The 27,564-nt window shown below is 41.7% G+C and overlaps 1 protein-coding gene across 2 annotated transcripts in view; it reads right to left on the bottom strand.

Moving 5' to 3' along the window:
- The window catches only part of tarbp1 (TAR (HIV-1) RNA binding protein 1), a 196,024-nt gene that overhangs the window by 57,325 nt on the left and 111,135 nt on the right, over window positions 1–27,564 (bottom strand). For both annotated transcript variants that reach the window (XM_041212283.1, XM_041212278.1), the window contains exons 26-27: window positions 24,236–24,410; window positions 4,661–4,855 (exon numbers count right to left, since the gene is read on the bottom strand). In XM_041212283.1, coding sequence (XP_041068217.1) covers window positions 4,661–4,855; window positions 24,236–24,410 — 370 coding nt within the window. The remainder of the gene's footprint in view (window positions 1–4,660; window positions 4,856–24,235; window positions 24,411–27,564) is intronic.

Raw genomic sequence — 27,564 nt, 5'->3', positions numbered from 1 at the left:
TTTTTAAAGAAGTCGACCAGGACAGCATGTATGACTTAAAATTATAAGTGCCTTGTAAGTGATTTCAAAGGGTACATTTGAGAAAACAATGCAAGTCAAGTGTCGATAATAAAATAAAACCACCTAAATTTAATTAGGGGGATGTTTGTTGAAATAAATTTAATTAGGCCCCAAACATCAACAGGTCAGTTTTCCGTGGAGGTCATAGCTAAACAGATAAACACAAGTGCAGCGCCTTTCAGGTTTTAAAATGGTCAGAACTTTCCTGCACTGCAACACCAAAGATAATTCATGTCAATGAACTGTGAAGCAGAACAATAGAAAAGCAAAGAGCCATCAGCAGTGTTACCCGCAGCCTTGAAAAAAAATCATACATACACCGCCCTTACTATGGTAAAGAAATCACCTCAAAAACTTCTGGAACTGTAAAGCTAATACCGAAAGTTTTAGAATGCCAAAGTCAGTTACCAGAATTAAATTCAATACAGAGTACGTAATATTAAATCAAATAAATTAAAAGCTCATTGAACTGTGGCAGAACTATTGAAGCCTGCAAATTCAATTCAAAGCCTTTTACAAGTGTTTCAATGAAGAACTGGCAGCTGCAGCACGAACACATCATGTTTTATTTTACCCAGAAATAGCACACTATGATTTTAATTGTCTTGTGTTATACAATCTGAAATAAGTCTCTCTCAATTTAAAAATGTAATGATTTAATATACATGGCTGGATTTTTGATGCTTATTTCATTACTGTAGCTTGTGGCACAAGGAAAAAGGTTATAAGTGAAATTTAATACACAAAGATATTTTGTAGTAGTTGCTGGTCGTTTTGAAAACAATATACAAATTGTCAAAAAAATGACATACGACCAAAATAGTGACAAATCTTAAAAAAAGAAACAAAAACATAATTTTTGGAATTCAGACTGTAGAAACAGCTCACATGTAAATAAGTTGCACAGTCTCAGTCCTCAGGTTATTCAGCACCTCCCACAGGTTTCTAGATCTTGCAGTAATCTCACTTGCCACCTACTATTTCCCTGGCATTTGCTGCACGTTCATGCTTGGACTCAAAAACCAGAATCCAGGTTTGAGATGGCAGGGAACAGCCCTGTTTGAACTGGCTGGGCACTTCACTTGGAAGGGATGGCAGATATGAGAGTCAGGTGACAATGTCAAAAAAGAGAACCCTAGCCCTTCCTTATCCTGCCTCGTACCAGCCTTATAATGCTATTTGGAAAGATTGTTTAACAAAACAAAAAGTGGAATGAAGATTAAATTAAAAAAAAGGTACAGATAAACATAATTTGTATTTCTGAGTGTAATGGAAGTCTAAGGGAGTACTCTGCATCAAAGAAATCCCTCTAGATACCCCTTCCCTTTGGGAATAAACCTATATCTATGTTGGCTCGCTTTTCTTTCCACTTTTTGCTTTTTTAATTGAATATTGGGACACAAACTGAGAATCAGCACAAAATAAGGTGGTCAGAAGAAATGGTTTTCAGAATACAGTGCACATCACTACAAGTGGCTATTGAATAATAGCATCTGAAAGAATTAGGCACAAAGAAAAATATTAAAGGATGGAGGGGGAAAATAGGATTATAGTAGATATTACAGCCAACAATAGAACTGGCACATTGAGCAGAAACTTCCATGTTAACAGGAAAATAATTTGGGAAAGTCTCATTTGATTATCCAGTCTCTTAGCATTTTGGTTCGTTTGAGAAGCCAGAGTCAAACTAAGTGCTACAAAACCATTGAAGATGGAGGACAGGTGACATGCTTTATTTTTTGTTGCTACAAATTCAAAAGCTGGAACCCACGAGTGGCAGGAACTCCAAACTTTCTTCAGTCAGAACAAAGATAGTACAGCAATAAGTCACTAATTCTGGAAGGTATGTAATTTTTTAAGCAGCAGCTGGACTGTCTGAATTATAATTTTACCGAGTCAGCTCCAATTTTGAGCATAAACAAGGTAATGATCTATTACATTATGCTGATCAGCTCCCATGGCCATGATAAATTAAGCCATGTCGTTTAGTACTAACATAATATTTGACGTACTATGAATGATGCCATCTTAATCTTCAAAAGAGTCTGATTTATTTCACATTAATGCTGTTTAGCTCCATTGGTGTATACAGTTTATCAATGAAAATTATTTTTTATTTGATTAAGATAAAATAGATGACCAAATAACCACGGACCTCAACTACTAGCATGGAGAATTCTATTGGTAAATGGAGATATGGCACATATGAACATATATTGAATTAGGTCTTCTCTTTGTAACAAAGCTGAAAAAGATGCTTCTTAAAATCTACCTCTGACAAAGTTTTGGTTATCTCGCCTCATGGGCAGAATTTTCCTGTTGGCGATTTGGGGGCAGGGCCTGCTCGCCGACAAGAAAATGACACGGGATGACATCAGGAGGAACCCCCGATGTCATCCCGGTCCATTTAAATATTGAGGAAGGCGGGCGGACAGTGAAATCAGCTGTCCGCCCGCCGAACTGTCAATGGCCAAATGAGGCCATTGACAGGATAATTAAAATAATTAAAGGCCCTGCCCGTCCAACCTTAAGGCTGGCGAGCAGGCCAGGAGCCCCAGCAGGCTCCTGATAATACATGAAACCTCATCCACTGGCGGGATGAGGTTTCATGCCTGTTTTCAAAAACTTTTAAAAGTTTATGTGCTTCTTATTAACATTTCCCATCTCATGTGACGTTTTCACATGAAGGGGACATGTTAATAATTTTTATATTTTTCAAGTTTTTTTTACAGTCAGTATTTTCCCTGAGACAGCACTTAGTCTCAGGGAGATGTGCGCTCTTTCACGTGCATGCGCGAAAGAGTGCACTTTGACAGATAGGGAATCCCTCCCTCCCCCCCCAGCACAGGAAGCGCATGGCACTTCCTATCGGGAAGGCCGCTGGGCAGGCCTTCATTGACCCACCCACTCAAAATGGCGACAGGCCCCGTTTTGGCGGTGGAGTTCAGCTGGCCACCAGCCGCCGAGCCAGTGGGGCCCGCCCACCAAGGGAAAAATTTTGGCCAATAAGTTCATAAATGGCTCAGTGTCAAATTGTGCTTTATAACACTGCTGTGAAATGTCTGGATGTTTCATTCTATTAAATGTGCTATGTGAATGCAAGTTGTTGTTGTGTTCCATACTTACATCCAATGGAAGAGCATCAAGAATGAAACAGCAGTGCTTTCTCCCAACCACTATAATAGATTAGAACCAAGTTCAAATGTAATATTTCCAAGTTTGCTGATGACACAAAACTTGGTGAGAATGAGAGTGGTGAGGATGTTACAAGGCTTCAAAGTGGTTTAGACAGGTTCAGTGAGTGGGCAAATACACGGCAGTTCCAATATAATGTGGGTAAGTGTGAAGTTATCCACTTCGGTAGGAAAAATTGAATGGCAGAGTATTATTCAATGGTGATAGATTGGCAAACGTTGATGTACAAAGGGACCTGGGTGTCCTTGCACACCATTCACTGAAAGCAAGCATGAAGGTGCAGCAAGCAGTCAAGAAGGCAAATGGCGTGTTGGCCTTCATTGCAAGAGGACTTGAGTACAAGAGCAAGGATGTCTTACTGCAGCTGTACAGGGCCTTGGTGAGACCACACCTGGAGTATTATGTGCAGCTTTGGTCTCTTTACCCGAGAAAGGGTATACATGCCATAGAGGGAGTGCAGTGAAAGGTTCAGCAGACTGATTCCTGGGATAGTAAGATTGTATATGAGGAGAGGTTGGGTCGACTGGAGTTTAGAAGAATGAGAGGGGATTTCATTGAAAGGTATAAAACTCTGACAGGGCTAGACAGGCTGGATGTAGGGATGATGTTTCCTCTGGCTGGGGAGTCTAGCACAAGGGGTTACAGTCTCAGGATATGGGATAGGTCATTCAGGACTGAGACGAGGAGAAACTTCTTCATTCAGAGGATGATGAACCCGTCGAACTCTCTACCACAGAAGGCTGTGGAGGCCAAGACACTGAATATATTTAAGAAGGAAATAGATAGATTTCTAGACTCTAAAAGCGTCAAGGGGTATGGGGAGAGCGCGGGAGTATGGCGTTGAGATAGAGGATCAGCCATGACCATATTGAATGGCAGAGCAGGCTCTAAAGGCCAAATGACCCTAGTCCTGCTCTTATTTCTTATGTTTCTATGTAACCCCAAGATGTGGATCTGCTATATATTTGGCATGGTCCTCCTTTTTCCTTGATTGTGGATTAATCTCCTCATGCAAAAGAAAGGGCCTTCATCTGAAAGGGGCCAAACAATGGCTGCTAAACATGTAGTTTTGTCTTTTATGTTCTGGCGTTGTTACTGAGGCCTTATGCAGGCAGAAGCACCGAAGAGTTAATGAAACAAAACCAAAGCAAAAAAGTCCAAGCATCACAGGTCAGAAACCCATAGGTAGGTGGACAGGGTGAATTTTCTCTTTGGTAGGCAATTTAACCTTCTTCCTTATGTGTTTTACCTCCTCCAAAGGCGCACAAATGGATATGTTAAAGTGGTAAAATGGATACATGAAAGTAGCCAGCTTTAGGCATCAATCGAACCCGAAGTCACAGGTGGGAAATGCACTTAAATATAGCAGGTAAAAATACTTTTAAAAACTTGAAACATTACTTACCTCCCAGGTTAGTAGGTTTATCAATAAGTGATGCCACTATAATTAGGCTGCTGTTGGATGATTTTCCAGATTTTGTGGTTCTTTCCTGATAGATCAGCTCCAAGTCTTGGTCTGGGATATTATTCTTCCATGGCATTATCTTCTTTTGTACATCTGTCCATTCAGTATCTTGATTTACTTCAGCTAGGCCATATCCTGTCAAATGTTTGCAACCAACAATGAGTTTGTTCTTAGGAAAGGTAGCCAGCTTTAGGCTACCTGATTTAAATAGACTGATTTATTAAATACCTATATTGGACATAAATGCTTAGTTTTGTGAACGCTATTAATATTTCTTTACCAAAACAAAAGATAATACACAAGAAGCTACCTATATTAATACACAGGGCCCTGTTCTTTGCAGACAGAAAGAACATTGTGTCTGTTTCAGCTAAATAAAATAAGTGACAGCCATTTGCTGACTCATTCCTCAGGGTAATGCCTTGACCAATGAGGATCATGCTGCCTGGTTTAAATTTCAAACAATGCTTGTCAGTTAACTGTCAGTCACCATTCGCCATGACAACACCTCTACTAATCAAAGTCCACTTGTCAACCAATCAGCACTCTCTTCACATACAGTATAAATTGTTGTTTCCCCTTATATTAGTAATGTCCTGATGAGTGCAAGACAAAAAGCTTCAACATGTTGCTTCTTTCAGCAATACTCAAGTTCTGTACTACCAAATGACTATATACAAAAGATCGGGTTAACTTGCTTTTTTGTTGGAAGCCCCTGAAAACAAAACTAAAGTGAACAACAATGGGCAGTTAAAAGAGGAAGAAACTTCATACTTGAGGCATCTGTCTGTCTTGGGAGACGATGGACTGTGCCCAGGGAGTATGCCACTTCTGGACTGAAAGGACACAGGCTCCTTCAAGCCTGAACTAAGTTCATAAATAATAAATATACTTCCAACATTACTGAAATTACTGCTGAGTAGTTACATGTATATTTTATTCTACATTTTCCCAACGTTGGCACTTCTTTTCAAGTTTCAACCTCATGAACAGTGCGTAGTCTGTATACAAATCTAACTTCCTAAGATTTACTCCAAGGTCAGAATCAGGTGGATTTTCATTTTACATGTCCCAATTTTTCACGTAGGATTTATGTGGCTTTATTTTTGGGAGTTCAGTTTTTAAATTGTAGTGCACATTTTTCACCCCCATTCTTAGCATTAAAAAGATAAATGGGACTTAAAGCCGCCAATTATGACTGAAAATATTGAAGCTGTTTTTATTTGAATAAAGGAGATTATTAGGCGATTTGAATATGAAGGAATGGGGGTGAAGGAATGGGGGTGATAGATAGGAACAGACTGTTATTATTATTGACACTTATTGAAAGGTCCAAAATGAGGGGGTATGCATATAAGATTGAATGCTAGAGATTTATGGAGGAGAGAAAATATTATTTTTTTAAATTTCAACTCAGAGGGTTGCAAAGGTTGTGGAATACAGTGATGAAGTTATGGTTAGATAGATGGTTGACAAAAAGAGGAATAGCATGGGCATTTGAGATCTGTACTACTGCTTGTGGAGGATAAAGATCAACAGGGACTGTTTGGGTGGAATAACCCATTGTGTAAATCTATGTCGACCTGGACAGTATACATCACAGGGCATTGAGAGATGTTTGTGCATAAATAGCAGAGGTGCCAAAATTCTTCTGCAATAAGGACATAGAAATGACTCACCAACTTTGGCCAGATCCAAAATCTAACAGTCCTCAAATTTCTATCGAATCCTCCCTTAGGTTGTTCAACACTATTTGCCTCCCTGATAAAAATTTAGCATGTTCACTGCCGCTGTGTAAAGCAGTCGAATCTAAGTGGTCAGTGCACCTTCCCTCTTCTAACTGAGCTCAGCTTCCAACTCTAGAGTTTGAGGAAATCAGTATCACAGAGCAGAAGAGGCCCTTCGGCCCATTGAGTCTGCACCAACACATGAGAAATCTTATCCATTTCATTGAAAGAATTGGAGGGTGACTAAATCTTACTTGATTGTTCAGAAAAAGAATAAATCAAGTAACTATAGTGCCAAAAGCCTCAAATCAGTAGAAAGTGCAGAAGACCAATATGAGGGATATCATTAGCAACAAATTAAAAACAAAGGCAGTGAACAATAATTTGTAAAGGGAAGCTCATGCTTTAATAATCCAATAAGTTATATGAGAAAAGTGCTGAGTGAACACTGTTATGACCACAGCCGAAGTTATTTGCTGAGCAAGCCGAATCCCAGGGGTAAACTTGTCTTCACTGATCATAATCTTTCTTTTGTATTTTGAAAACAAAGAAAAGAACTACTGATCCCAGAAGCATGAAATTCCAGTAACACTTTAGGATTTTAAAACTAAAAGATTTATTAACAAGAATAAAAAAAGAACTTAAGCACACAAGATTAAAGTTATACAGTAAAAGTTTTACAAAACATCCCCCCAACCCCTGCAAAAATCCACTTGGTCAGAACACTCAAATTATATGGCAAGAGCTCCCTTATAGATTTTTGACCATAAAAATCCAGTGATATTACCCAGGCAAAAAACTGCTGTAACTTTAGTAAAGGTATAAGGTATACCACGCAACTTCTCACTCTCTTCCACTCTGCTGTGTAAGTCCAAAAGAAAGGTTCAGAAACAGACTGTATTCTGAAAACAAGGACTTCTCTGGCTTGAAAACTCAATGGCTGATTCAAATTCACTACTTTCAGACCTTCTCCCAGCACAGATCTGATCTCAGGACATCTCTCCCACACAGTCACACAGTTCAGCTCAACATCTTTCCTTAGATATCCTTTTCCTCTTTCATCCTAGATTCCATTGTCCTAGGCACCTCTTTGAATTCAACTTCTCTAAAATATAAAAATCGTTTATGTTTTCCTATTATCTCCACTTTCGGGTCAAATAAAACGTAATAATCTTCCCTTGTTCATATATGAAAACTTTGTAAGTTGTAAAGGACTCTTGTCACTTCTAAACTCCTCTTCGAAAGTTAATAGCTGTAAAATCAAGTCCCTACCTATCACCTAATGCAAATTTTAAAAATCAACCTACTTATTTGTAATTCCAACTTCACCACAGCCTCTCATTACAAATGCATAAACCTAACACCTTTACCTTTCATCTCTCAGTTTCCACAGACAAGCTGTCTTTACTAATCTTTCCCCCAGTTTAACCAATCATGGACACACAGAGCCTTCTTTACAGAATACCACCATATCTCCAAAATATTAAAATAACAACATCCATATTCACAACAGACAACAGGAATATAGTGGATGTGCTATTCTTGAACTTTCAAAAAAATATTTGATAAAATGTGATAGAAGAGACTTCTAAAGATGCAGCTGGATATGTTAAAAGATAAAATGGATAGAGGAACGGCTGAAGAAAAGAAATCTCTGCAGCAGTCAAATGGATTTTTCTCTGCATTGGCAGAATGTAGCTCATAGTGTGCTGCAAGGACTTCATTTACCACATAAAAATTGAGTTAGTCAAAGATCTTAAAGAACTAATATTAACGAAGGTTATTCAATTTACAGTCATAAGAACACAGGAAATAGCAGGATTTGGTCTTCAAGCCTGCTCCACCCTTTTAATATGATTAAGTCTATTCTTCTACAACCCAACCTTCCCGCATTATCCCCATATCTATTAATACCCAAAAATACCTCTGTCTTGAACATACTTAATGACTAAGCATCCACAGCCCTCTGGGCTAGAGAATGCCAAAGTCACACCTTTGGAGAGAAGCAGTTTCTCCTCATCTCAGTCCTAATTGGCCACCCCCATATTCTGATATTGTGGCCCGATGTTCTCGATTTCCAGCCAGGGGAAACATCTACCGTCAAGTCCCTTAAGAATTTCACAAGTTTCAATTAGATCACCTCCCTGTAGTTCTAAACCTAAGGGAATATAGGTTCAGCCTATTAATATCTCCTCATGGGCAATCTGTCATCCCAGGAATGAATCTGCTGAACCTTTGTTGCACCGTCTCTAGGGCAAGTATGTCCTTCCTCAGGTAAGGAGACCAAAACTGTACATAGTAGTCTAGGTGTTTCCTCACCAATGTCGTATATATTTGGTGAGAGACTTCTTTACTCATGGAGAGTGAGGGGAGAAACTAAAAGAAAAGTCTTCACAGAATCGTTACAGTGCAGGAGGCCACTTGGCCTATCGTATCTGCACTGGCTCTCCAAAAGAGCAATTCATCTAGGACCATTCCCATAACACTGCACGTTCTTCCTTTTCAGTTAATAGTTTAATTCCCTTTTTTGAACGCCTTGATTGAACCTCCCTCCACCATACTCTCAGACAGGCCACAACTACTCACTGCATGAAAAAGTTTTCCATGTTGCTTTTGCTTCTTTTGCCAATTACATTCAATTTGTGTCCTCTCATTCTTGATCCTTTCATGAGTGAGAACAGTTTCCCTCAATTTTGAATACCACTATCAAATCCCCTCTCAGCCTCTCTTTTCCAAGGAAAACAGTCCTAACTTCTCCAGTCTATTTTATAATTGAAGTTCCTCATCCCTGGAACCATTCTCAGGAATATTTTCTGCACTCTCTCCAATGCCTTCACATCTTTCCTGAATTGCAGTGCACAGAACTGGATGCAATACTCTAGCTGAGGCTGAATTAGTGTCTTATATAAGTTCAACAAAACCTTCTTAGTAACGTCAGGATCAACTTCTATGATTCTGTCCACTTAATTATGCAGAGGATTCTTGGAGCATGGAATGCATCTCCACAGGGAGTAGTTGCGGTTAGGACTATTGGATTTTAAGTAAAAACGGAAGGAAAGTAGCAAGACAAAAAAAATGGAGTAGTGGGATTAGTTTTGCACTGCTCTGGCATAAAGACAAAATGAATTCTGTGTAAATTTGTATGGTTTATGGTGAAGTTAATCTAACTTTGCTCTGCACAGTGACAAATTCTATACAAAGTACACCTGATTGAAGAACCTGGAATCCACTTAATGTTCTTTTCTAGTTTTGTTTAAGTCTAAAGTTTGGTATTTACTATTTGGATTTAGTGAATGTTGCCAGAATTGGATAAACCGAAATGTGTCTGCTACACAAATATTTTAATAGGCAGAACTGCCTTGTCAGAATAACCTGCTGCAGTGTTACCAAGTTCTATCTCGCTGTTTCTATTTTGAGAGCTGATCTCTCTTTGCAATAAGGAAGCTGATTTGCATTTCACATTGTTTGATTCTTATATAGCTTGAAGACTATTAAAGCATGTCATAAGTCTGTATTTAGCATTTTGAATATTACAGCTCAGCAAGGTCATATCTGCTGGAATGAAAACTGAACACATGCTAGTAAGCCTGGTGGATGATTAGAGAAAGCAAAATTACAATTTGCAAAGTCGTCTTAAACATCCAGCTATGTACAGAACATCAGTGGAGAGATTAAGCTGAAACTCAAAGCAGCACAAAGAAATCAAAGCTAAAACTGAGATATATATTTAAATTTTAAGGAATGGAAATTATTTCCAAAGAATGGAGCGGAAAATGTATTGAAGTCAAACTGATAATAGTCAAACATATCAAGCCTATAGTCCCTTGGTAGTGCAGAACTTGAGTATTGCTGAAAAAAAAAGACAAGTTGAAGCTTTTCATCTTGCACTCATCAGGACACTTCACAAGAATAACAATACACCTGTATGAGAAGAGTGTGCTGATAGGTTGGCAAGAGGACTCTGATTGGTCCAGGCCATGGAGAATGCACAACTGATGGTAACTGACAGTTAACTGGCAGGCATTGTTTGAAATTTAAATGAGGCAGCTTGACCTTGTTTAGTCAAGGCATTGCACTAAGGAATGCATCAGTGAATGGCTGTCACTCATTTTATTTAGCTGAAACAGGCACAATGCGTATACACGTCCCTTCTGTCTGCAGAGAACAGGGTCTTAAGTATTAATATATGTAGCTTCCAGTACATGCAAATGCGTCACACTGCGAGCCCATTTAAAATCTTATACTGGTTGTCAGCATAATTCTTAGCACACTGAGGATTATTTCGCAAACGTTGTCTAATTGCAGAATCACATCTAATGCTGAACGCTGTGTTTTAAGTTTTGCTAGCACGGGCTGGTTGAGTATGATCTGTACCATGCCTGTTGCAAACAGCAGCTGGGACATGCTGTTTGATACAATCCGCCAGTGTTTGGGACATACAGTCTACATACCTAGCATCACACTGGCAGTGAAATTCATATATCACATCACTCATCTGTGTGACAGGCAGAACGTCTTTTTGGCTTGACGGCAACATCCTGTTAGTGGCAAATATCACTCTCATTGCTACTGCATAGTAGCAGCGTGAAACAGCTAGCTCCGCCTGTTACTCAAATTTTTGAAATACCTTGCCCGTCCAGGGTGATCTGAGGTAGACTGGGCACTTTTCAGGGCCAAACGGGGCCTTATGCCCCGTTCATGAGTTTGTGTGGTATACAGCGTGAAATGATCTGATCAGGGTAGCCATCCTGCAGGATGCCTTTGATGCGCCCCATTTCAGCATCAAGCTTGCATGGTGAGCAAATGCCTCGGGCCCTATTTACAAGGCTGCTGCTAAGACCAGTCTCATAGTGTGTGGAACTACAAGAATCCCAACTTGTATATTGACTAGTGAAGGGAGGCTTGTGGTGCACCGTGGTAGATAATCACCTGGCAGATTTCTCAAGTAGTGTATCAAGTTCATTTGACTGCTCTATTTAAAAAGTGAATTCAGTGCAGGATGGAGCCATTAGGATAAGTAAGGAAATTTGTTAAATAATCCTCAGTGTGCTAAAAATTACACTGGCAACCAACTTAAGATTGTCAGTTGGGCTCACAGTCTGGTGCATTTGCATGTACTGGAAGCTACATATATTAATACTCTTTGCAGACAGAAAGAACATGTGCACCCCTAGCCAAACTGTTCCAGTACAGTTACAACACTAGCATCTACATAGCAATGTGGAAAATTGCCCAGGTTTGCCCTGTACACAAAAAGCAGGACAAATCCAACCCGGCCAATTACCACCCCATCAATCTACTCTCGGTCATCATGAAGATGATGGATGGGGTCATCAACAGTGATATAAAGCAGCACTTGCTTAGCAATAACCTGCTCACTGACGGCCAGTTTGGGTTCTGCCAGGGTCACTCGGCTTCTGACCTCGTTACAGCCTTGGTTCAAACATGGACAAAAGAGCTGAACTCCAGAGCTGAGGTGAGAGTGACTGCCCTTGACATCAAGGCAGCATTTGACTGAGTGTGACATCAAGGAGTCCTAGCAAACCTGGAGTCTGGGATTTTTCAGGGGGAAAATTCTGGTATTGGAGTCATACTTAGCACAAAGGAAAATGGTTGTGGTTGTTGAAAGTCAATCATCTCAGCTCCAGAACATCACTGGAGTTCCTCAGGATAGTGTCCTAGGCCCAACCATCTTCAGCTGCCTCATTAATGACCTTCAGAGGTGGGGATGTTCACTGATGATTGCACAATGTTCAGCACAATTCGCAACTCCTCTGATACTGAAGCAGTCCATGTCCAGATGCAGCAAGACCTGGACAATATCCAGGCTTGGGCTGACAAGTGGCAAGTAACATTCAAGCCACACAAGTGTCAGGCAATAAATATCTCCAAGAAGGGAGAATCTAACCATTGCTCCATGACATTCAATGACATTACCATCGCTGAATCTCCCACTATCAACATCCTGGGGGTTACCATTGATCAGAAACTGAACTGGGCTCACCACACAAATATTGTGGTTACAGGAGCAGCTCAGAGGCTAGGAATCCTGCAGTGAGTTACTCACCTCCTGACCCCCCAAAGCCTGTCCACCATCTGCAAAGCACAGGTCAGGAGTGTGATGGATATTCTCCACTTGCCTACATGAGTGCACCTCCAGCAACACTCAGGAAGCTTGACACCATCCAGGACAAAGCGGCCTGCTTGATTGGCACCCCTTTCACAAACATTCACTCTCTCCAGCACTGATGAACAGTGGTAGCTGTGTGCACCATCTACAAGACGCACTGCAGGAACTCACCAAGCAGCACCTTCCAAACCCATGACCGCTACCATCTAGAAGAACAAGAGCAGCAGATACATGGAAACATCACCACCACCACCTGGCAGTTCCCCTCCAAGCCACTCACCATTCTGACTTGGAAATAAATTGCCATTCCTTCACTGGCACTGGGTCAAAATGCTACAACTCCCTAACAGCACTGTGGGTGTACCAACACCATGTCGACTGCAGCAGTTCAAGAAGGCAGTTCACCACCACCTTTGCAAGGGCAATTAGGGATGTGCAATAAATGCTGGCTTAGCCAGTAACGCCCACATCCCGTAAATGAATGTTTAAAAAAAAAAATGCCAGTCATTCGCTGACTCATTCCTCAGGGCAATGCCTTGACCAACCAGGGTCAAGCTGCCTCTTTTAAATTTCAAACAATGCTTGGCAGTTAACTGTCAGTCACCTTCGCTGTTGCCTTCTCCAAGGCAATGCCTCTACCAATCAAAGTCTACTTGCCAAACAATCAGCACTCTCTTCTTATACAGTACAAATTGTTGTTTTGTCCTTATATTGTTATTCTTGCAAGGTGTCCTGATGAGTGCAAGATGAAAAGCTTCGACATGTCTTTTTTCAACAATGTCAAGCCTAAGTGAAACTTCAGAACATTCAACTCCAAGGGTATTGCAGGGGCCAAACAGGACTCATCAGCAAAAAAAGGCCTTCATGTTAGCTCCATGGTTGTTCCCTCCTCCATCCCCTCTGCATGTCTACACAAGAATTTAAAGTAAAGCTCTTCAATAATCAGCCAGATTTCCTGCTCCCGAAAGCCATCCTGGTAGAAAATGCACACGTGTGGACCTCAGGTGAAAACTGGGGAGGACTTAGCCACAATTTCACCTCTTCACTCACCCACTGTTGTTATAAAAAGTCAACACTCAGGCCAGGAATGGTCACCAGACAAGATATGCAACGCTTACTGAACCACGCCCCAAAAGAAGAGTGGGAGAAAACTACTTCAAAAATTAGGGGGGGAAAAAATACTTCTCCCACTATCAACCATTATTTTAACTTAGAGCAATTCCTGTGGGCTGGAGAGGGCTCCAATCACTCATTCTGCAGCAGCCATATTTTTTGCTATTACTTTCCCACTCCCTGCAATCATTTGTTTTGAAAAATTGCACTTCAAAAAGTATTGAATAGTGTAAAGCCTTTTTACATATTCAAATATGTCACAAAAGGTATAGAATGCCTAAGCAAACCCCATCAAGTACAAGGAGTGATAAGTTCTTTGAGGTTTTACTACCCCAGGTGGATCTAAAACACCGCACAGCTTTGGAAAATAAAATTCAGTTATCATGAGACTGAAACAGCAAATATCACTGCTGAGAGGAAAGTCACCGCTAACAAAGTCTTTGTCACAGAATTTTGTAAGATGAGTTGGTATAGTGAACCCAGTTTCACTGCTTCTGCAACCGTATGAATCTTGGGACATTCAAGTTAACTTACCTGTATATTATCTAAGCAATGACTTTTCCCAGGCCATTTGACCTCTCGAGCCTGCTCTGCCATTTGATAAAATCATGTGGCCTTAACTGCACTTTCAGCCTGTCCTCCATAATCCTCAATTCCCTTGTCGATCTGTCTAACTCAGTCTTGAATACATTCAGTGATCCAGCCTCCACTGCTCTCTGTGGAAGAGAATTCCAAAGAGTAACAACCCACTGAAAGAAAAAAATTCCTCATCATCTCCATCTTAAATGGGAGATCCCTTATTTTTAAACTGTGCCCCAGTTCCAGATTCCCTCATGAGAGGAATGTCCTCCCAGCATTTACCCTGGCAAGCCCCCTCAGAATCTTATGGGCAAAATTTTTAGCTCGGTGGACCTGCGCCTGACCCGCTCGAGCGTGAAATGACGCACACTGATGTAGGCCGAGCATGCCGACGTCAATGCGCAACTGCGCGATAGTTCAGTCGCAGGTGCACGCCAGAGTCGGCAGCGCGCCCGCCGACGATTAAAAGACCTGTCAAGGTCATTAAACAATCAATTAAGCTAAATTTTTTGCTGCCCATCCAATCTTACGTTTCGACGGGCAAGCGAAAAGGCCACGGGTGGGATGAGGTTTCCAAATTAAACAGAAATAAAATAAAAATTTTAAAGCTTAATTAATAACGTGCCCCTGCTCATGTGAGAGAGTCACATTATTTACTTCTTTCTCTATTTTTTGAAAATGCATCATCTTCCTGAGGCAGCTCTGTGCCTTAGGGAGAGTATGAAGCATGCACTCACATGCACGCGCGAAGTTCACGCTCGCCCCCACCCTCCCCCTGCCCGCACAGGCAGCGCTGAGCGCTGCCGCGCGCATTTCACGCTAGGCAGGCCTTAATTGGCCCGCCAGCGTGAAATTGCTTTCCGGCCCCGATCAAGTCAGCTTCCCGACTGCCCCCCGCCAAGCCCGCCCAACATGGGCAAGATTCTGCCCCATGTTTCAATGAGATCACCTCTCACATCTTCTAAACTCCAATGAACGCAGACCTAGCCTGCTCAACTTTTCCTCATGACAATCTCTTCATCCCAGGAATCAGCCTCATGAACCTTCTCTGAGCTGCTTCCAATGCAAGTATATCCTTCATTCATAAATGTGACCAAAACTGTACACATTACTCCAGCTGCAGTCTCACCAATGCCCTGTTAAGCTGTAGCAATTCTTGCCTACTTTTATACTTCCTTACAATAAGGGCCAACATTTCATTTGCCTTCCTAATTACTTGCTGTACCTGCATGCTAACTTTTTGTTCACGTACAAGGGCACCCAGAAACCTCTGTACAGCAGCATTCTGCAGTCTCTCTCCATTGGAATAATATTCTGCTTTTATATTCTTCCTGCCAAAGTGGACAACCTCACATTATACTCCATATGCCAGTTTTTTGCCCATTCACTTAACCTATCTAACATCCCTTGGCAGACTCTTTGTAACCTCCCAACAATTTGCTTTCTTACCTATCTTTGTATCATTAGCAAATTTGACCACAATACAGACTGTCCATGTCAGTGGATGGCATAATAATGGTGGGGTGGACAGCACAGCTGCCCCCCCACTAGAAACCACACCGGCGTGGAGCCAACAGATCTGCCCCTCAGCCATGACATGCTGCGGGGATCACTAATGAGGGCTGAGTGGGACTTCCACCCCTCTTGGAGCAGACATCCCACCCTCTGGAGCTGCCAGCCAATCTGATTGGCCGGAGCTCCATCAGTCCCGGCAGCACCAGGAAGGTGTCACTGGCTGCTGCCGGGACCCCTGATGAAGGCAGGATCCCAAGGCCCTAGATCTCTAGAGCAGTTAAGTCTGGGATCTTGGGCTGGGAGGGTTTGGGTAAGTTAGGGAAAGGGGCAGTGGGGTGGGGGGGAGTTGGTGGTTTTAAGGGAGGGAGCAAGTAGGAAGGAAGGGGGGGGGGGTTCAGTCTAAGTTGGGGGGGGGGGGGGGCACCCCACGAATGGCAAAGAGCAGCCCCCGAAGAGCAACCATCCTTCCTTCCCTCCCTATAAACATCTCAGTTTAAAAATTGGCCTTCCCACTCCTGCCCAGCTGCCCATGGCAAATGTTTATGGCCTGGGCAGCATATTGTCAGGGTCAACAGGCTTGATAACAAGCATAATTGATCTTTAATTGCTCATTTAAATATGGCAGGCAGGCTGCTGATTTGGGTGCCCACCCGCCCCCATATTGTGAGGGTCAGCTCAGGGTTGGGCAAGTAGGTGGTGGGATGTGCGTCCACCCCATTTTACATGCTCCCCCCATGGGAAACCTGTCTACCAGGGGCTCATAGAATTCAGCTCTGTGTATGCTTAGTATGCAGTGTAAGTATATTCTTATCTACAGTCATTTAACTAGTAGAGGAAACAGAAGGAAGGGATTCTTGAACCTAAGCTGAGGCTCAAGTCATCACAGTGCCCCTATACTATTAGAACAACAACAAAAGTTGTACAAAAATTCTTTGGTAAGTAATAATTGATACGTCTGACATGGGACAACACGCTCAAAGTGAGTGAGCACTCAAGAAATGTATCCCATTTGGATCAATATGTCTGTACATTTACTTACATAGGATGTAAAGCACAAAAATGGGCCATTTGGCTCAGCCAGTCCATGTGGATGCTTATGCTCCACTTGAACTTCCCCCCATCTTTCCTCATTAAATCTGTCAGCATAACCCTCTATTCCCTTGTCCCACATTTGCTTATCTAGCCTCCCATTATATGCATCTATTCTATTCACCTCAACCATTCCCTTTGGTCGTGAGTTTCACATTCTCACCACTCTGTGGGTTGCACTAGTTTATTCTGAATTCTGTCTTGGATTTCTTGGTGACAATCTCATATTGATGGCCTCTAGTTTTGCTCTTCCCCAAAAGTAGAAACATTCTCTTGGTATCTACTCTATTAACAGCTTTCAAAATTTTGAAGACCTCTATTAGGTTACCCCTCAGCCTCCACTGAATTTCCCCTAGTCTGCGGATATGGATAGTTCTAAAGGAAAAGGTTTGAAGACCCAGTAAATTTACATCTGCAGTTACTGAGTAATATTTAAAAAGCTCACAGCTGGAGGATCATCAATTAGGTATAATCTTCCTGAATCAAAAATATGCCAAAAATTATATTGGTGTATTTTCAGGGAATTCACTCATGGAGCTGGATGTTGTCAGTGCTGAGAATGCCCACTTTGATGAATGCCAACATTTCCTTCGACAGCACCTTCCAAACCTGTGACCTCTGCCACCTAGAAGGACAAAGGCAGCAGATGTATAGGAACACCACCAACTGCAAGTTCCCGTCCAAGCCACACACCATCCTGATTTGAACTACATCACCGTTCCTTCACTGTCCCTGGGTCAAAATCCTGGAACTCCCTCCCTAACAGCACTGAGCTTGTATCTACACCAGATGGACTGCAGTGGTTCAAGAAGGCGGCTCACCACCATCTTATTGAGGGCAATTAGGGATGGACAATAAAAATGCTGGCCTAGACAGCGATACCTCCATTCCACGAAAGAATAAAAGAATAATTTCTTTTTGGCACATATTTTTTATATAATACCTTTTGCAAATGGTTTCACAGAATCTTAAAAGTTCAATATCATCAGAACTGCCATCTAAGTAACAGAGTCCATAACGTTTAATGCAGGGCCCTTGCAAAATCATCACCCGTTGAACCACGAGCCTATTATTCCTCTGCCTAAACTACCCAATAACCACAGCATCGGTGACACACCTGCTGTGTATTGCAAGCATATTTCCAAAGCATAGTCTTTCGCTTCCACTTAAATGCTCATGTGAGACTCTCTTTGAAGGAAACCTATACATATTAAACTGAAACAGTGCCGAACCTGGTAACTGTCCTTTGAAAAGATGGTTAGAGCTGTGATAAATTTAATTTTCTTTACATTGAGGAGAAAAAATGGATAACTTTACAAACTGTAAATAAACCAATACATATTTCCCTCAAGTCTCTCACTGGTGTTACTCTTAGTGAGTCAACAGAATCAATATGAAATATAGACTTAATAGGTTGTCACGACCCACTGGGGATAGTGCGCTGCAATATCAAGCCCCTCTGCTCCCCATGAAAAAAAGTTTGATCAATCCACCAAATTGTTTAATTTAGGTTAACAGAATACGAGCATCAGGTTAGTAAACTTATTAAGTAAATAACTGTTTATTGAACCAACTGTCATTAACCAATGGCACAAGGAAGAAATATGAACTTCTAATTTCTAACTCTGTAACCTAAACTCTACTCCTTCTTAAATCTCAATACACACACATACAAGACGTATAAGACGCACAAAAACATGGATTTTAAGGGTGGGATTAAATAGGTCAATAGCACCAATTCCGGAGAACAGGATTCGATGGGTTGATTTTGATTGGTGTCTTCCAAATTTCTTTCAGTTCTTGTTGATGACATGAGGTGGTTCACTGGTTGAGCACTTGCCTTTCAATGTCTCTAACAGTGATTTTTCCCTTTGCCTCTTGACAGGGGTTTTCAGAGGGAAAGCAGGTTATAGAGATATGAGAAGAAAAAACCAGCCAGCTATTATTGTGAAATTACTGGAATCTTCCAAACACAGGAGAAAGAGGTTTTAGGTCTTGTTCCTTTCAGGCTAGGAACTATTCTGCTGCCCTGCTCTCACACAAAACCTGGTCAGCTGGTCAGGAGCCAATTAAAATGTTGTTGCCAGGCAGCTCCCTTGGTCCTGGGCTCCTTTCCAGCTCCATCCTGTCTTTCATGGCACACTCTATTCCAGGGCTGCAACATTGTATATATCTCTCATCCTGTTCCGGTGGATATGTCTTTCAAACTACAGCCATTTTAATTTTAATCCACAATCCAACAGAAATTAAAAAGATATGTTCTTTACAACAGTCCAACAGAAATAAAAAGATATGTACTCTACAAGGTACAAAACAGAGATCATACAATGTAATGTTTTATCATTCTCTATGCTTTCCCTGTTCTTGGAAAGAGGTCAAATGAGGTCTGTGTTTGAAGCTGCGAGAGTGTATATGACATACAACATTTTAATATCATATTGATTGTTTTACTTCGATCAATCCAACTGCTTTAGGTGGTTGCCATTTTCTAAGTTAATTTCCACCACCCACATGGCCCTGGCAACTCTGATCACATGGTGATAGTGCAAATGTCACCAGGGTAGATGCACATGGCCACTAGATTGAATTCTTCACCTCTTTTTTCAAAAACAGGAATTTTGTTATTTTAATATTTAAAATGTTTTCATTCATGTGGACGTTGCTGGCAAGGTCAGCATTTGTTGCCTGTCCTCAATTGTCTTTTGAAAAGGTAGTGGTAAGCTGAAGTCCATCATGGCAATTTTTGACCATGGCAGTTGAGTGACTTGCTAAGCCATTTTCAGAAAGTCATTAAAAGGCAACCACATTGGTATGGGTCTGGAGTCATATATAGATTGGACCAGGTAAGGATGACATTAGTCAATCAGTTTGGCTTTTAAAACAGTCCTTTATTTTCATGGTTAACTTTACTGATAACTAGCTTTTTATTTCAGATTTATTTAATTAACTGAATTTAAACTCCCCAGCTAGTGCAGTGGGATTTAAACTCCTATCTCTGGAATATTAGCCTGGGCTTCTGGATGACTAATCCACAAACAAAACCCACTATGCTGCTGTACCGTACCAGAGCAGTTGATTCATATGAATCCTGTCTTCAAATTTGCCTTTAAGACCTGTACACATTCTATTACACAAAGTGTAGAGTCAAAAGCACCTGAATCCCTCAACACCCAATTAAACAGCAATGTTATATTGAATGCAAAACTGAATGCTTTTCCAAGCATAAAATTAACATTGGCATTTGACTGCAAATACATTATCGACCATCTGAAATTATACCGAACATCATCTGTCTGACCTATAAAATGCTATTGTGTTGTTCAACTCAAAAACTAAATAAATTTAGAAAATGAACATGAGAGTCAAAAAGCAGCACAATTATAAGAAAATTACAAATGGATACGAAAATGTCTCAATTTAAAACATGTTCAATTGTCAGGGCTTCACAAATCTCCTAACTTGTCTCTTAACAATATGGAATAAATACCACCTACACCAAGTGATTATTTGTTTTGAGCTCTATTAACCTGCCTAAGATTTCAGATTTGCATTTATATTACTTCAGATTTTTTTTTTTCTGAAGTAAGTAGCTTACATTATATCTTTGCTTCTGAACACTTGGGAGGTGGTAATCATTCCGAATATTTACTATTTTGTGTTTCGCCTCAGCTTCAAGCCTATTTGCATCTTTTAGGATTTTCACTTCTTCTCTGATTGCCCTCTTACGGCTGTGATAGTTAAAAATAATTAGAATGGATGTTTAACATCTGCTGCAATGCTTATACATACAAGTCTTTTCAATATTTAGATGATAATTCCATTCTACAGACACACAATCAGAACCACATGCAGCTTGCAATATGAAAATTTTTCTGAAGAATTGAGAGTCTGGCAACAGAAACAAATCCAAGGAAAGCCATTGGGACTGGGCAAATGGACTGCAATGGTATTTTTAAAATGCTATAAATTCTTATGCTTTTCTTGACACAAGTATTTCCCAGTACAATCACTTTTGAAGTGAATCCAGTAGCTCGTGACAAGAACTTATTAAAATCCAGAAACATCTTGGCAAGTTATTTAAATTTTATGGCATCATAGCAAAGACAACATATGTAGACTATTTTGACCATGTCCACTGGAAAGGATCAGGTTATTTTGTGACAGGTGTGTTCATTTAGAGAAAAAAGTGCATTAGAATTTATTTTAAAGCCCAAAGTCATTGACAATCAACCTCTTAAGGAATTGAATATAATTCTGTAATGTATTCCTTTAATCTCCGGAGTCTAAGTTTTGAATATGACCAAGAATGAGTTTGATGAACCAAACAGCCTCCATCATCTGTACTGATTACTGATTTTTATGATGAATGAAAAATGTCTCTGCCAGATGGAATGGCCTTAGATGGACACAGTTAAGGTTTACTGTTAGAACATAAATCTAGAAACAATTTCGTATCATTTCAATTAAAACTAGCCTCATCGATGTCTTGGTCACTTTTAGACTCCATTATTCAAATGCTCTTTTGGCTGGCCTACCTTTCTCTACCCTCCATAAACTCTAGCTTGTCCAAAACTTGGCTGACTGTATCCTGCATTATCCCAAAGACAAAATCACCCATCAGTGCTATCTTCCCTGACTTACACTAGAACTTCATTCCCCTTATCACTGGCGATTGTGCCTCCAGCTGCCTGGGCCCAGTACTCTGGCACTCCCTATTTAAATAAGGGCGTAACTAGCAGAATAGATAAGGGAGAACCAGTGGATATGGTGCATTTGGATTTTCAGAAAGCTTTTGATAAAGCCCCACATAAGAGGTTGGTGTGTACAATTAAAGCACAAGCACACAGCAAATAGAGTAGGAATAAACTGATCTTTTTCAGAGGGGCAAGCAGTCACTAGTGGGGTACCATAGGGATCAGTGCTTGGGCCCCAGCTTTTCACAATGTATACCAATGGTTTGAATGAGGGAGCCAAATGTAATATGTCCAAGTTTGCTGACTACACGAACCTTGGTGGGAATGTGATCAGTGAGGAGGATGTTAAGAGACTTCAAGGCAATTTAGACAGGTTGAGCAAGTGGGCAAATACACTGCAGATGCAGTATAACGTGAATAAGTGCGACATTATCCACTTCGGTAGGAGAAACAGAATGGTAGAGTAATATTTAAATATTGATAGATTGGCAAGTTTTGATGTACAAAGGGACCTGGGTGTCCTTGTACATCATTTGCTGAAAGCAAGCATGCAGGTGCAGCAAGCCGTTAAGAAGGCAAATGGTATAGTGACCTTCATTTCAAGAGGAGTTGAGTACAGGGGCAAGGATGTCTTACTGCAGCTGTACAGAGCCTTGGTGAGACCACACCTGGAGTACTGTGTGTTGTTTTGGTCTCCTTACCTAAGGAAGGTTATACTTGCCATAGAGGAAGCACAGCAAAGGTTCACCAGACTGATTCCTGGGATGGCAGGACTGTCATACAAGGAGAGATTTGGTCGACTAGGCCTGTATTCACTGGGTTTAGAAGAATGAGAGGGGGTCTCATTGAAACGTATAAAATTCTGAAAAGGATGCAGGGATGACGTTTTCTCTGGCTTGGGGGGGGGTTCTAGACAAAGGGTCACAATCTCAGGATACGGGTTAGGCCATTTAGGACTGAGATGAGGAGAAATGTCTTCACTCAGAGGGTGGTGAACCTGTGAATTCTCTATCACAGAAAGTTGTGGAGGCCAAGTCACTGAATATATTTAAAAAGGAAATAGACAGATTTCTGGTCTTTAAAGGGATATGGGGAGAGAGCGGGAGTATGGCATTGAAATAGATGATCATCCATGATCATTCCGAATGGTGGAGTGGGCTCGAAGGGCCAAATGACTTCCCCCTGCTCCTATTTTCTTTGTTTTTATGTTTCTATAATCAGGACATAGGCTAGTAGTACTTGATGTTTACTAGAAAAGTGAAAAACAACGCAAAGTGACAATACATTGAACATAAGACCATAACGCATAGGAGCAGGAGTAGGCCAATTGGCGTCCCAAGCATGCTCTGCCATTTAGTAAGATCATGGCTGATCCACTCTCCTGCCTGCAACCCATAACCTTCTACTCCCTTATAGATCAAAAATCTGTCTAACTCAGCCTTGAACAGTGACCCGGCCTCCACTGTTCCTTGTGGAAGAGGATTCCAAAGAATAACGACCCTCTGAGAGAAGAAATTCCTCCTCATCTCCATCTTAAATGGGAGACCCCTTATTTTTAAAGAGTGCCTCCTAGTTCTACATTCCCTGAGGGAAAATGTGCTCTGAGCATCTGCACTATCAAGTCCCCTCAGAATCTTACATGTCTCAATAAGATCACCTCTCATTCTTCCAAACTCCAGTGAATATAGACCCAACCTGTTTAACCTTTCCTCATAAGACAACCCTTTCATCCTAAGAATCAGACTCGTGAACTTTCTCTGAGCTGCTTCCAATGCAATGTCTATATCAATTTATATTACTTTGCAAACTCCTTGTATCATACTCACAATGTGCTTTCCTATCTATTTCTGTATCGTCAGCAAATTTGGCTACAATACAGTCAGTCCCTTCATCGAAGTCATTAATATAGGTTGTAAATGGTTGTGATCCCAGCACCAATTCCTGTGGTATTTCACTAGTTATAGTTTACCAAGCTGAAAATGACCCATTTATCTCGGCTGTTTCCTGTCAGTTAGCCAATACTCTATTCACGCTAATATGTCACCCCCCAACACCATGAGATCTTATCATGTGTAGCTCTCAGTGACTGGGATATGCAATTCTTGGCCTAGTTCATGACAATGGAGTTAGCTCACTGGTAAACCACCAGCAGTGAGATGTATTCTGTGCGTAAATGATGGTAGCTACCAACAGAGGCTAAATATTTCCTTTAGGAATCAGCGTAGAGGTTGGCAGCTCAAACCTTAATAATTAAGAGGGGCAAGAATGCTGCTTTAGTACAGAAGCACCACTGCATGCCAATGTGCCAGCCACTTTGGTGAGATTTGTGCTAATGGCATCACAGTTGCCAACATCAGAGTCTTACACAACGAACTGAAACACAGAAGTAAATTTGATGGTCTTTGTTATGATGGGCAACCAGGAAACTCAATCTTTACCATCCTCACTGCTAGTCTTGCTGAATCCCTGCAGGTTTACTCCCATGGTAAAGTTGGTCACACAAGGATCTGATGCCATTAGTACAATGTAGAAGCCTCCTTCAGACAGTGACATAAGGGAAGTGTGAGTAGACTGCCCACTGGGTATTTATATGCATACACACATATATATTCAGATTGAAAAAGTACATGTTTATTTCAAAACCTACAGCAGGGAAAATAAATGTTACCTTTGTCTCGTTGTATCCAGTCTGTTAGTTTCACATCACAAATCTGACTCCTAGGGTTAAACACATTAACTGAAGAACTGGAGGAGAAGAGATCCATAACACGGTTAAACTTCCAGGCAGGAATCCATTCATCTTCTATCACATCTGATAAGCTTGGAAAGATGTAAAATATTGTCTGAGAGAGAGAGAGAGAGAGAGCAGGAGGAGAAGCATGAACTATGAAGAAGAGCTCAACAACCAAAGCTGTAATCTCATGTTTTTCAAATTACAAAGTAAAGCTATGGAATTGGAAATAATTGGTACTTTATTAATTTTTTAAAAATCGCTTGTACTTTATTAATTAAAAAAAAGTTGCATTTTATCTTTGGTTAATTGTCAGTTAAATATTGATTGCCAATTACTAGGCTTACTTTCCACCAACAGTGGAACAGATGGCCTCAGCCAGCACCACTGGCAGACTTTAATTAGTTATGACTGATTCTTTATAAACAATCAAATACTCCAGTCAATGAGGAGATGTGCTGTTACTGTTTGCAAAATTGGAATTATAAACTTCCAATGATACTTGAGCATGCATGTTTGTAAGAACATAAGAAATAGGGGCAGGGATAGGTTATTCGGCCCTTTGAGCTTGTTCTGCCATTCAATAAAATCATGGCCAGTCTCTATCTCAACTCCACTTTCCTCACTCACTTATACACGTAGAACTGAAAATATATAACAAATTTCTTGTTGATTTGGGTAGCACACTTCTTCCTTCTCTCCCAGCACTGGACTAGGCTTTAACAAAAACAAAAATAGCTGGAAAAACTCAGCAGGTCTGACACCAACTGTGGAGATGGAAACAGTTAACGTTTCGAGTCCATATGACTCTTCATCAGGATTAAGAAAAATAGAAATGAGGTGAAATATAAGCTGTTTGAGGTGGGTGGGACAGGTAAAGCTGGATAAAGGGCCAGTGATAGGTGGAGGCAAAGAAGGGATGGCCAAAGATGCCATAGACAAAAAGGCAAAGGAATGTGCTAATGGTGACACATGGCTTCTTCCTTGAACAGAGGCCCGAACAATCCCCATCCACCACCACTCTCCTCTGTCTGGCTGAACTTGTTCTCTCACTGAACAATTTCTCCTTAAACTAGTCTCACTTCCTCCAAATAAAAGGTGTGGCTGTGGGTACCCGCACGAGCCCCAGTTATGCTTGTCTCTTTATGGCGTACGTGGAACATTTCTTGTTCCAGTCCTACTCAGGCCCCCTCCCACAACTCTTTCTCCGGTACATCGATGATTGCTTCAGTGCCACTTCATGCTATCGTCTGGACCTGGAAAAATTTATTAATTTTGCTTCCAATTTCCAACCCTCCATCATTTTCACATGGTCCATCTCTGACACTTCCCTTCCCTCCCTTGACCTCTCTGTCTCAATTTCTGGTGATAGACTGTCCACCGATATCCATTACAAGCCTACCGACTCCCACAGCTACCTCGACTACAGCTCCTCATACCCTGCTTCCTGTAAGGACTCCATCCCATTCTCTCAGTTCCTTTGCCTCTGTCGCATCTGTTCTGATGATGCCACTTTCCAAAACAGTTCCTCTGACATGTCTTCCTTCTTCCTTAACCAAGGTTTTCCACCCACGGTGGTTGACAGGGCCCTCAACTGTGTCCGGCCCATCTTCTAAGCATCCGCCCTCTCACCTTCCTCTCCCTCCCAGGACATGATAGGGTCCCCCTTGTCCTCACTTATCATCCCACCAGCCTCTGCATTCAAAGGATCATCCTCCGCCATTTCCGCCAACTCCAGCATGATGCCACCACCAAACACATCTTCCCTTCACCCCCCCCGGCGGCATTCTGTAGGGACCGTTCCCTCCGGGACACCCTGGTCCACTCCTCCATCATCCCCTAACACCTCAACCCCCTCCCACGACACCTTCCCATGCAACCGCAGAAGGTGCAACACCTGCCCCTTTACATCCCCCCTCCTCCCCATCCAAGGGCCCAAACACTCCTTTCAAGAGAAGCAGCATTTCACTTGTACTTCCCTCAATTTAGTCTACTGCATTCACTGCTCCCAATGCAGTCTCCTCTACATTGGAGAGACCAAACGCAGACTGGGTGACCGCTTTGCGGAACACCTTCGGTCTGTCTGCAAGCACGACCCAGACCTCCCTGTCGCTTGCCATTTCAACACACCACCCTGTTCTCATGCCCACATGTCCATCCTTGGCCTGCTGCAATGTTCCAATGAAGCTCAACGCAAACTGGAGGAACAGCACCTCATCTTCCGACTAGGCACTTTTCAGCCTTCTGGACTTAACATTGAGTTCAGCAACTTCAGATCATGAACTCTCTCCTCCATCCCCAACCCCTTTCCGATCCCCATTTTTTCTAATTATTTATATGTTTTTTAAATATATTTTTCTTTTCCCACCAATTTCTATTATTTTTATATTTATTTCCATCCATTGTTTTATCTCCACCTTTTAGCCCATTTCGATCCGTTCCCCCACCCCACCCCCACTAGGGCTATCTGTCATTTGCTCATCCTGCTTTCTACCCTTAATATCACCATTAGCACATTCCTTAGCTAACATCACCACCGTCAACACCCCTTTGTCCTTTTGTCTATGACATCTTTGGCAATCTCTTCTTTGCCTCCACCTATCACTGGCCCTCTATCCAGCTCTACCTGTCCCACCCTCCTCAAACAGCTTAAATTTCACCTCATTTCTATTTTTCCTGTTCCGATGATGCTACCTTCAAAAACAGTTCCTCTGACATGTCCTCCTTCTTCCTTAACCGAGGTTTTCCACCCACGGTCGTTGACAGGGCCCTCAACCGTGTCCGGCCCATCTCCTGCGCATCCGCCCTCACGCCTTCTCCTCCCTCCCAGAAACATGATAGGGTCCCCCTTGTCCTCACTTATCACCCCACCAGCCTCCGCATTCAAAGGATTATCCTCCGCCATTTCCGCCAACTCCAGCACGATGCCATCACCAAACACATCTTCCCTTCACCCCCCCTATCGGCATTCCGTAGAGATCGTTCCCTCCGGGACATCCTGGTCCACTCCTGCATCACCCCCTACTCCTCAAACCCCTCCTATGGCACCACCCCATGCCCACGCAAAAGATGTAACACCTGCCCCTTCACTTCCTCTCTCCTCACCGTCCAAGGGCCCAAACACTCCTTTCAAGTGAAGCAGCATTTCACTTGCATTTCCCCCAACTTAGTCTACTGCATTCGTTGCTCCCAATGTGGTCTCCTCTACATTGGACAGACCAAACGTAAACTGGGTGACCGCTTTGCAGAACACCTGCGGTCTGTCC

This window comes from Carcharodon carcharias, chromosome 2, assembly GCF_017639515.1.
Source record: "Carcharodon carcharias isolate sCarCar2 chromosome 2, sCarCar2.pri, whole genome shotgun sequence".
Taxonomy (NCBI): domain Eukaryota; kingdom Metazoa; phylum Chordata; class Chondrichthyes; order Lamniformes; family Lamnidae; genus Carcharodon; species Carcharodon carcharias.
The sequence above is the reverse complement of the archived record's forward strand: the minus strand, read 5'-3'. Positions and strand labels throughout refer to the sequence as shown.